Source organism: Furipterus horrens, unplaced genomic scaffold (genome assembly GCF_987537825.1).
Source record: "Furipterus horrens unplaced genomic scaffold, mFurHor1.1.pri manual_scaffold_5, whole genome shotgun sequence".
Classification (NCBI taxonomy): Eukaryota; Metazoa; Chordata; class Mammalia; order Chiroptera; family Furipteridae; genus Furipterus; species Furipterus horrens.
Genome location: NW_028327175.1, coordinates 198,479,624 through 198,490,677, shown reverse-complemented (window position 1 = coordinate 198,490,677; position 11,054 = coordinate 198,479,624). Strand labels below are relative to the sequence as shown.

General features: G+C 55.2%; 1 protein-coding gene across 1 annotated transcript in view; it reads left to right on the top strand.

Annotated features, from left to right (window-relative positions):
* Positions 1 to 240: 240 nt before the first annotated feature.
* Positions 241 to 11,054, top strand: part of DMBT1 (deleted in malignant brain tumors 1) — a 36,454-nt gene continuing 25,640 nt past the window's right edge. Inside the window, exons 1-5 of the mRNA XM_090279443.1 lie at positions 241 to 327; positions 4,344 to 4,409; positions 6,246 to 6,275; positions 8,340 to 8,651; positions 9,905 to 10,036. Of these exons, the coding sequence (XP_090135569.1) occupies positions 270 to 327; positions 4,344 to 4,409; positions 6,246 to 6,275; positions 8,340 to 8,651; positions 9,905 to 10,036 (598 nt within the window). The 5' untranslated portion in view covers positions 241 to 269. The remainder of the gene's footprint in view (positions 328 to 4,343; positions 4,410 to 6,245; positions 6,276 to 8,339; positions 8,652 to 9,904; positions 10,037 to 11,054) is intronic.

The following is an 11,054-nucleotide window of genomic DNA, read 5'->3' as shown; positions in this document are numbered from 1 at the left end:
GGCTTACCTAGAAGGAAGTTGGAAATTGTATCACGAATGTCAGTGCTTTTGCAGTTGGGGAGTAGCCAGATTATTTATACAACAGTTCATCTAACACACCTAAACTGTTCCCACAGATTAACTATTGACTGTTAGCAAAGTCCCTCGCTTCCTTTGTATTGATTTATGGCAGCGATAGGAACAGAATACCCCAGGAGACACGCCTCCTCTCAGCTAGAAACCTATAAATATCGAGATATTTTTATTCAAACTGAGAAGGACCCAGCAAAATGGGGATCTCCAGGGTCATCCTTGAACTGTGTCTCGTGGGCCAAGTTCTATCTTCAGGTATTATATCTGATTGTTATATTTGTCCATTTCACCCCTACACCTCCAAGTCGTGGTAAATTACGTCTGATTGTTCCTGGGTGCTAGACTTTCTTTTTCTAGGACGTTTTTGTATCAAGGAGGAGGCAGTTCTTTGCTGATAGTTGTGATTGCAAGGATTTAAAAGGAATTGCTCTTTCTTGTTCGGTTTCTGGCTGAGAAATGCAATGGTGGTGGTTAGAAAAGGCCAGGCACTGTGTCGGTGTTTTCTAAGATCGACTGGTCTTAGAAAAATCCCTAAAGTGGATGTGTCCTGTTAAGAGGCCCTAAAACTCGGCCGGGTGTTTGGGTCCTATGGAGATGGGCAGGGAAGACTGCCCCGGAACTACTCATTAGGGGACTTCTGTCCGCAGGAGCGTCTGACTTGATATTTAACTATATTCTGAGCAAAAGTAGATCAACAGCACAGACAAGATCACTAAGGTGTCAAGTGCGTGTGTGTCACTTACTGCTTTAGATAAGTGACTTGAACTTGGTAGCTCAGCATATCTTTGTGTTCTTAGGGCGTCAAGTGTAAAACGTACAGGAAGGAGTCACGGGCACATCGGTGTGACCATTGAAGCTTAGTGTCATTTTACGGAGATACGAAGTGAACAGGACGATGAGCCTGCCTGCCTGCTCCCTCCCTCTCTCTCCCTCCCTCTCCCTGTCCCTCTCCATGTCCCTCTGTCTCTGTCCCTCTGTCTCTCCGTCTTTGTCTCAGGTGCTCTCTCCCATCTACCTGGTGTCTGTTCTCTCTCCTTCCTCTCTTCCCTCTCTCTCTTTTCATCTCTTTCCTCCTTCCTGCTCTCTCCCAATCCCTTCCTTCCCTCATTTTGTCCCTCCTTCTTCTCTCCCACTCCCCCCTTTCTTGGTGACCCTTTTTGCTACATCCATGAATTTTAGAAAATGGCAAAAAATACCCTAATTTCCAGGTAAACTCTAGAACCCTGCCCCTCACCCCCAGGCTTCTAGGCGACACTCTGAGGATGAAGGTTCACTTGGGGAGTTGCTTCCATGAAAGCCGCACCCCAAACGAAACCCTCGGGGCCCTGGCGGTGGGGACCAGGCCCCAGAGTGTGATGTGTGTACAGCACATGGTGACACCAGCAGGCCAGCTAGAGGACACCACCTTCCCTTCTTGTCAGGAGGACCTTAGGGGTACTGGCTCTGGGGCAGTCCGGGGGCTTGAGGTCGTGTTACCATCAAAATATTTGAAAATAGGAGGCAGTGTTCTTCCCTTTAGACTTCCTGGTGCAAAGTTAATCTCCAGATTTGCACAGACTCTGAAAAGTAATGCAGGTGCATGTCAGCCCCGAAAGGACGGGGAGAGAGCCAGCGCGTCCTCATCCACAAAGGGGCTGAAGGTGGCAGTGCTCGTGGGTGGGGGCAGCCTGTGGTTTTACCATGAAGTGATGTGCACATGTGTGCACAGGCATGCACACACACGCACACGTGTGCCTGTGTTTGCAGTTTAGAGGTGGGCCGAGTGCTTACTCTGCACCAGGCGCTGGGATGGACAATGCGCCCATATTCTGTCCTCTAAGTCTGCCAGCAGTCCCAAACTTGGGTCTCTTTGTTTCTACCCTGCAGAGGAGGAAACAGGCTCGGAAAGGCTATGGGGCTTGTCCGAGGTCAGCAGCTGGTGAGCAGCCGGGCCAGGATTCGAACCTGGAGGAGGTCTGCTGGCATTTGGGTAGCAGTTTTGGCCCGTTAACCCTTGCTGTTCCTTGCAGAGAGCCTTGGGGGTGAACTGTGGCCGTTAGCTCAGCTCTGGGCCCCATGGGGAAGCTTGCGCTAGGAGACCCACGGCAACAGTCTCTCTGCTCTGGCCTTTGCACAAACTCGAGAGAAGTCAGTGGATCAGGTGCATGCTGGGCGGAGGGGCCACGGGAGCCCTCCTGCTCCTCACCATGCCTTTGCTCTGTCATCACCAGCTGTGGGGCCTCTCCAAGCCTCAGTTTTCTCATCTGTAAAATGGGGTGGTGTTCCAACCTCATACGGATGTATAGACAGGAGGTCACCCCTGCCGTGTCTGGTCTACAGACGGTGCCTAGAACCATTCAGTGTTAATCTTCTAGGCATTTCCCCAATGTTTTATCTTCCTGTAACTGCCCAAGTGCAAGGTGGCATCTTGGATGGGACCCTAGAACAGAAAGAGAAAATACTGGTGAAACCCAAATAAAATCCTGGAGTTTAGTGAACGGGAATATACAAACGTTGGTTTGGTAGCCGGCGGAAGTTGGGTAGGGGTACATGGGGACTCTGCATCGCGCGGCAGCTTTTCTAGAACTCTGTAAAGCTGTTCCAAAAACATTTTTAACTTCCATTGGTCCCAATTTTCAAGGTCAGTGTTTTGCAAAATGAGAAAGTAATGGATTGCTCACCAACTAATTCCTACCGAACTGTTAATCCTGCACTTCCCCTCACCACGTTTTTTCAGGGGGTTGGGGTCTAGCAATCCTTAATGCCTTAAAGAGGAGAGGACGGTCTAACAGAGGGACTTCTAAGCTCTGCAGAAATATCTTTAATGTGGGTGACCTCATGGTCGCGGGAGGCACTTCTTCATGTGCCAGGAGACAGCCGAGAAGTCCCCTTAGTGTCTGTGGTCTTCTTATGAGACTTATTTTCAAAGAACAGTTTATTCATAGTGTTTCTCCATACCTGGGGCCCGCGTTAGCCACCGTCTCCCCCTCTGCCTGGCTCGTGCCTGCTTGGATGCCCCGGTACAGTGCCAGGAAATCCCGTGTGACTCTGCTAGACTCGGGGAACCCCCTCAATCAGAGCCTCTGGCCCCCTGACCTCTGATTGCCTCCCTGTCCCTCTCACCACTAGGGCAAACCTCCGAAGGAGGCACTGTGTAGTTTCCACATTACCGCTGCTGTCTGGGGTCTAGCAGCACCCAGTAGGTGCTCAGGAAGTGGTTTCCGGGGGAATTGTCCAGGGGACTGTCCCTTCCTCCTCTGCTGAAATCACCGTTGCGTTTCCTTGCGTTTGCTGCAGTGCAGTAGCTTTTAAACACAAGTGCGCACCGGTCGCTTCTGGTGCGTGGGTGAAGCCCACGTGGTTGGGCACCGCCTCCGGGGTTCTTGCTCCATGAGTCCAGGGAGGGCCTGAGAACTTGCGTTTTTGACAAGTTCCAGGGCCTGGCCGGTGCTACTGCTTCATGGAACCCACGTTGGGGACCATTGATCTCAGAGGAACTGTCTTCTGGTGTGACTGGGACAGCTAGCTGGTGGGTTACTCAAAACATGTCTAGAATAGAATACATGCACATTTAAAATTTCTCATTTTAGCCAAAAACGTACAAATATGCTTTGACCCTCCCACTGACTGCCGGAGGTGCCTCCACCACAGGGTCCGCACTGAATTCCCACCTGGCGGCTGGGAGCCTCTGAGCTCCAGGGGACTGAGCGTTACACGCCAGGCAGCGCCCTCCTGTCTCCCCAACTCTCAGCACGGCGCCTCGTGTGAGCTCAGAGACTCGCCCCCAGTTGCTGAATGAATGAACAATGTGGCAGGCGCAGCCTTAGGCTGCGGTTCCATCCCGCGTTGGGGTGTTTACATACAGGAGGCAACTGATGGATATTTCTCTCTCACATCGATGTCTCGCTCTCTCTCCCTTCCTCTCTCTCTAAAATCAACAAACATATCCTTGGGTGAGGATTAAAAAACTAAAATAAAAAGGAATGTGACGGGCCCAGCTAACCCTCCAAGTGTGCCCCTTTGCCTTGCTCTGATTAGAGAGAGGGGAAAGGAGAAAGAGAGGGAGGGAAACATCACTGTGTGGTCGCCTCTCACTCGCGCCCCCAACTGGGGACCTGACGTGCAACCTAGTCATGTGCCCTGACTGGGAATCGAACCAGCGATGCTTGGTTCGCAGGCCGACGCTCAATCTGCTAAGCCCCAGCAGCTGGGGTAAGGGGGTCAGATTTAACGCTTTCTTTTGGAGGAACTCTCATTTGGCCATTTTTTTTTTTTTTTTTTTTTTTTTGTAGCATTTACAACACCAGTAACAGAAGATGCCACGGGAACAAGTTTTACAGAGACACCTATGTCAACTGGTAATGCTAAACTCTGGGACTGGGCGGTTGGGGACGCAAGGCCACCCAGAAGGACTCAGGATGGGGGACTGCTGCAGAGAATCCCACTGGGTGTTAGATGTCGGACAGGAAGGACGGCCTCTGATGGGGTCCGCCTGGGCCTTCAGCCTCTTCTCCTAGACATTCCACACTGAGCAGAACACAGCCCGAGTCTCCATGCTGGCCTCTGCTCAGCCGCTCCTTTTTCCTAAGATCTCTGCCCCCTTGGCCCCTACGCTGCCCCCCTGGGGGTCCCGCAGCGTTCTAGCCCGTCAGTAGGGAAGCAGACACAGGTGGGACAGTAGCACCCACCTAGGGTTCTCTGAGTATAATCGCTTATCTTCTCTCTTCTTTTCTGGTCATTTTTACGTGACGTCGGGAAGTGGTGAATGCCTCTACTTCATCGACACTTCAGGTGGTAACTTCTCACTAGTCCCTCTCTGATCCCAGTCCCGCCTGCCTGTGCAAAAGCACAGGCCATCGTCTGCACCAAACAGCTCGTGCGTTACAAATATATACACCAGGACGCAGGGCAGTAGAATGGTTAAGAGTAGCTGCCTGCCCTTGTCACTTACTAGCCAGCTGGTCTTGGGTCACCTCCCTGAGCCTCAGGGCTGTTTTGAGAATGAACGGAGGTAACACGCGCAAAGCTCTTGGGCATGAAATGAGGTTCCCACCTCATTTGAGGGGAGCCTCAAAATCATCTACCATGATTAAGCTTTAAAAAGCGACACCCTTGGGCGTGTGAGGTAGTTGAGAGGTCACAGCGTGGATTTGAGGGGCAGGAATGTAGTCATCTCAGAAGCCCCCTTGCTGACCCCTGCGCCTTGCTCTGCTTGCTGATGGGGAGTAACCCCATCAGAGTGCACACGCCAGGCAACCCCCGTCCCTGGACGGGGGCAAGGGCACGCCATGGGCACAGCTAGCTTCTCATGGCTGGAATTGGGTTTGAACGCTCAGGCCGGAGGCAGAAGTGGGACCTGAATGTGACTTTGCCACAAAGACCCCCCCCCCCCACACACACACAAAACACAAGGTTGGCCACACTCCACCGAAGACACAGGAGAGTTCAGCTCGTTACGCTGAAACACTAAAGCATGCTGAGGGGTGTGTTTCATTGTCCTGTCTTTTCTGAATCCTCAGTCACTGTGAAGGACTCACATGCACCTGACACCACGTCCCTCGGAAGGGACAGACGGGGACATCTCTGTGCCTCCCTCTAGATTGGGCCTTAAGACCGGTGGCTGGCGGGGGCAGTTGGCAGGGCCCGGGCGGCTGTGCCGGTTGCTTAATGCGCTCACTCCCGGTGCCCCAGGATCCCCGGGTTCAGGAGGCTCTCGGTATCAGTTGGGGTGTTCCAAGACAGTTAAAATTTCCCAGGGGATGATGAGAAGGACCAGGCTATCAGACATCAAAGTATTTAGCTCCTTAGGGGGCCCCTGAGTGCTGGCTCGCCCGCATTTCGGACGGGAAGGCGGAGGCAGGTGCAGCCCGGACCCCTTGGCCGGCAGCGCGCGCTGCCTTGTGAGCACAGGTGCCATCCCGTGACTCTCAGCTGGAGCACTGGGGGGCCTGGCAAAGAGACCCGTACTTTCTGCCGTCGGAAATGACGGCGTGTCCCGTATCCAACGCTGGCTGACCTCTTGTACCGCCAAACCCCCAAGCGCTCGAGCGACAGCCCTGGGGACACGCGAACCCAAGGCTGAGGCCGCAGCGCCCCCTGGTGGACTCGGAGGTGACGCGCAAGCCAGTGCCGGGCTGGAGGTCATTGCCAAGCAGCAGAACCCCGTTTGTAAGACGCGTTTGGTTTCTTTCTAGGTGAGTGGCCCGCCCAGACTACAGACTATGGTAAGACTTTTTTTTGCTTGTATTCCCCGGGTTTTTGCTCACTGGCTGGGTCAGCCAGTTCTGCCGCTGCGGCTGGAGGCTAGTGCAGGCTGAGTGTTGTCTTAGATACAGAGCCAGTGCCCATTGGCCCTTTAGAATGGGGGGGGGGGGCGGAGGGAGAGGTCACAGGGTGCCTGAGACCTCAGGCTTGTCCCACCTGTCGTTCTCCTTCCTTTGCTCTGCCTCTCGGTCATTCACTGCAGATTAACTTGGTGTCAGGAGAGATGGGGGGCAGGGGAGTCAGTGCCTGCTCTCACAGTTAAGGAAGAAGCTATCCTGAAGGTAGCTAACATGTTCCAAGTGTTCGCTGTGCACCCCGCACAAAATGATCTTCACACACCCAACGAGTTACTATATAAAAAAGCATTTAAAATGCTGCCTGGCACATAGTAAGTGCCCAACTAACGCACATAGTACGTCCTATGATCAGGAAATCATCCCAATGACACCTTGAGGTAAGTAAGCGGCATCGTAACCTCTGTTTTGCAGATGCATTAAACGGGGCCTAGTTAGGTAACTTGTCAGTTGTTGGATGTTTAAGGTCACAGGGGCTGGGCCGAGGTTTGAACTCAGAACAGACGCCTTTGCTCCTGCCCAAGATTCTGACTAAACGCATCCTTCTCTCCTCATTCTCTGCAGTGAGAAGGTGCACCCTTTGCCCCAGATTTGACACGTCAGGGTCCTGTCTGTGCTCACTTGGGACAGCTGGCCCTGCCATTGCGTTCCTGGCTCCGTTGAGGCCAATCCCTGCCCATTTGGAGCAGGCCCACGTGGTCCGGAAGTGGCCTGGGAGGGGCGTGTGGAGCAGCTTTCTGGGGACTGAAGCCCAGCTAGGGGCAGGCAGAGGCTGGGAGATGGCCGGCTCTTTTGCAGGGACCCTTCACAGGAGGGACCCGAAAGGGGGAGCAGGAAGGGTGGAGGGGCCCAGAGTGCACCGCGGGAATTCCCTAGACACAGTCGGGTTGTCCTTTGCTCACTCTTCCTGACCCCTCCCCTGACGGCAACTGCCAGCCTCTCGCTTCCGTCCCAGACCAACGGCTCTGGCCACCCCTGAGCGCAAACTTCTCATAACCTCACACTAACCATTGAAAAGCCACCCCCAGGACTGGGCGCCTGCATTTGGGACGCGGGGCTGGATCCCTGAGGACCGGCTGCCTGCTTCCCCTGTGTAATCAGTGCAGGGGACTAGCAGGGTCTTGTCCAGCAGGAACGGGGTCCCTGTGGACTCCCAGTTGACGTCATCTTTATAGTGCGAATGTCTAAGCCCCTCCCAGGGGGCCCGAACGTTATCTTGAGGCCCCCTCTTGGGCAAATGCCACCCTTGGACTTGACCCTCATGGGAGCAGAGTATACAGAGGCGTTCTGAGCAGTGGCCTGAACGTGCCTGTACTTTGTCAGAATAAGCCTCGGGGCGGCCTGGGTGAGTCGGAGGGATCCGGCACAGGGGGGAGGCAGAGTGGGCACCCCGTGGATCCTGGCCGAATCAGCGAGTGGGCACGCACTGGGGAAAGGAGCGCAGCTTCATGGAGGCCGCTGGGGGAGGCCGGGCTCCAAGGAAGATCGAACCTAGTGCAATTTAGGTGGCTGCGCTGAAAGAGAAAATGACCTTGGCCATACGTTGGATCTAAGAGGAGGGGAGAAGAAGGGATCAAATATGGCAACCACATTTCCGGCACAGTTACGGTGGAGCGGGGCGGCCCCGTTGACTCAGGTGGAGGAGTCTGGCGATGGGGGTGGGGTACCCAGGAGGCCACTGAACTGCTGGTCTAGAGGCTGGGGCTGGGGTCGTCAGGCTGAGCAGCCCTGGAGACCTGGATTTGGGGCTCTTTCCGGAGAGGTCCTCAGGGGGTTGGGAAGAGGGCTGAGGCAGAACTTGGGAGGGCAGCGTGGTCAGGCCCTGAGAGAGGAGGGGAACCCGTGAAGGAGACAGGGCAGGGCTCTGACACAGGGGGACACGGAGGCCTGGGTGGCGGCAGCCCGCGGGGCCGAGAGCAGACACGATGGCTCTCCTCTGTGCCGCTGCAGGTTTGCCTCTGAGGCTGGTGAACGGAGGTGACCGGTGTCGGGGCCGGGTGGAGGTCCTCTACCGAGGCTACTGGGGCACCGTGTGCGACGACAGCTGGGATGCTCAGGACGCAGACGTCGTCTGTCGGCAGCTCGGCTGTGGCTACGCGGTGTCGGCCCCGGGCGGGGCCATCTTTGGTCAGGGCTCGGGGAACATCCTCTTGGGCACAGTGGACTGCTCGGGACGGGAGTCCTCCTTGTCCAGCTGCCCCCACGGCGGCTGGTACGACCACGAATGTGGACACAGGGAAGACGCCGGAGTCGTGTGCTCAGGTAGCGCAGACAGTGCCCTGCACGGTCCCCAAGGCTACTCTGGGGACGCGGCTCCTGTGTCCCCTACCACCGTGGTGCCTGCACGGAATGCTTTGCCGTGCGCCCGTCCTACTCTAAGTCGTGTGTGCTTTGATGTTTAGGGCAGGTATCACCGTCCCTTCTCACAGACAAAGAAGTGGGGGCTCAGAGAGGCCAAGTGACAGGGCTGAGGCCCTAAAGCTGGGAGGCGGCGGGGGTGGGTTTCAATCTCGGCCCCGTCCAGAGCTGGCTGACGTGATCAAGCCGCGGGCTCATTCCGATGAGCCGCGTCATGGCCAGCGCTCACCCGGGACGCACAGACACTTCCCTAGGTGACTCTTTCTCCTCCTTTTCACGGTGGGAGACAAGGGTTCAGAACTTCTGATCCTTAAAGCTTATGTCTGTGCCGAAATCAAACTGAGGAGTCACTACCATGTTCCCTTTACTGGGGACAGCAAAAGATATTTACACCCTTATTGGAAAAAGAAAAAAAATTGCCGCTGACCCGCCAGTGCTAGAAGTCACCTGCTCACAGCGTGCTGACTGCTGTTCACCCGCAAACAGCCCTCTGAGGACACCCCCCACTGCGGGTGCCCAGAGGGAAGCTTCTAGCTAAGCTGTCACCGTGAGAGCAGCCGCTGGCGTTGGCCATGTGGGCTGGTGCGTGCGCAGGCCACCACGCATGCCACCAGGCCCAGGGTGTGACTCTGATGATCTGACCACCCCACGAGAATGACTTCCCTGAGAGAGCACGGTGCTCAGAGTGGTCACTCTGGAGCGCGTCTATTTCAGCATTTGGGGACACATCTTGGGAAAATGCCTTTCTTCCTCTTGGGGCCGCCTTCTCAGGGCTGTCTCGGAGATGGTAGCTCTTCGTCATGTGAGGGTGTGCCTGAGCAGCAGAAACTGGCAGTTGCTATTCGAAGTCCAACCTTGTGAATCAGGGGGGTGCTGTTAATCCATGGGGTGATTTTGTGGATGGAGGCTGTGGAAGCTCAGGAGGGGAGGGGGGTGACAGGGGCAGAGGCGTGTCCTTGGTGGCATCCCGCATTGAAGGAGGGCCAGCAAAGGGGCAGAGAGATGAGTCCTGCTTCACAAGAGGAAATGGCCTCTGAGCAGTGAGCGGACTCCTGGGTCTCGGCCTCCGGCCCCTTGTTTCAGAGCTGAGGAAGTGCAGGGCCACCTCCCCCAAATGAGGACCGATGTCAAACAACCTCTGCTTCCCTCCACTCTAGCTTCTTTGGTTTCCACGGAGGAATCCCGGACAACGCATGCAGAAGGTAATGTTTGTTACGTGGGATCTCTGTGGGCTCATTACCCCACTGCACCCAGATCCTGGGGAGGTGCGAAAGGCATGAGAGATGGGGGTGCATAGCTCCCAAGTTGGGGGGGCGGGGGTGTCCTCTGAACAAGGCCTCAGGCCTGAATGGGTATCCTTTGTATGGACCGTGTCCATGGATTAAGGAGGAATCAACCTGCAGAGGCGTCTCCAAGGAGCTCCAAGGTGGAGCTTGGTGTCCTATCTTGGGGGGATCTGTTGTCCATGCTCAGTGCTCGCTCCTGTGGTCCCCACCAAGCCCTGCTGCCTCCTAGCCAGGCGGGGGTGCTGGGTTTCTGGCTGCAGGGCCTGGAGAGGCAGGTACAAACCTGCGGAGCAGCATCCTTGCCTGTGCCCCGTCCTGAGTCCATATCAAGACACCTTGGTTCCTTCTCAGTACGAAGGACTATGGCCCTTCAGCCTGTGGGCAGCAGAGGTCCCATGCACCCCTCTGTCGGGCCTCCAGTGGGGAGAGCTGGAAGGTACAGTCAATATAGCCTGAGGTACTGGTGGCCTGGGCTTTGAGAAGGAAAGTCACTGCCCATTTTCCATGGGAACCTTTGACTCTAGAAACTCTGACCAAGGCCCCTGTGAGGACCCAGCAAGGATCAGCTGGGAATCTTAATGTTACATGTGTCAGGCACTTCTCTCTCCAGGTCTTATGTTTTCCTGTCCCTAAGGCCAATGGCGTAAGGCCTGACTTTGCCTTCTTTTTCCATTCCCTTTGATTAAGGATGTCACTAAACCTGAGGATGAGACTGGCTGTATTCTAAGTTAACCATGTCTCTTCCCCAAAGTCTTAGTTGCAACAGCTGTAACAGAAGAGCCTCTCCCCTCTGCAATGATTTCCTCTGAGAATCCTGCTAGGTATTAGGAGTACCAGTCGGGCCTGACAGGCCCTTGGTACAGCTGCTCTGGCCAGGAGTGCCAGTGAGGGGCTGGAGGGGGTTGATTATCTGCCCATGACATCAGGTGACAGACAGGACTCATCTAGAGCTGTCAGAGTCTCCAGTGAGGGTGGAGCTTGGGATGGGGGGGGGGGCTGTCACACTTCTAGATCCAAAAAG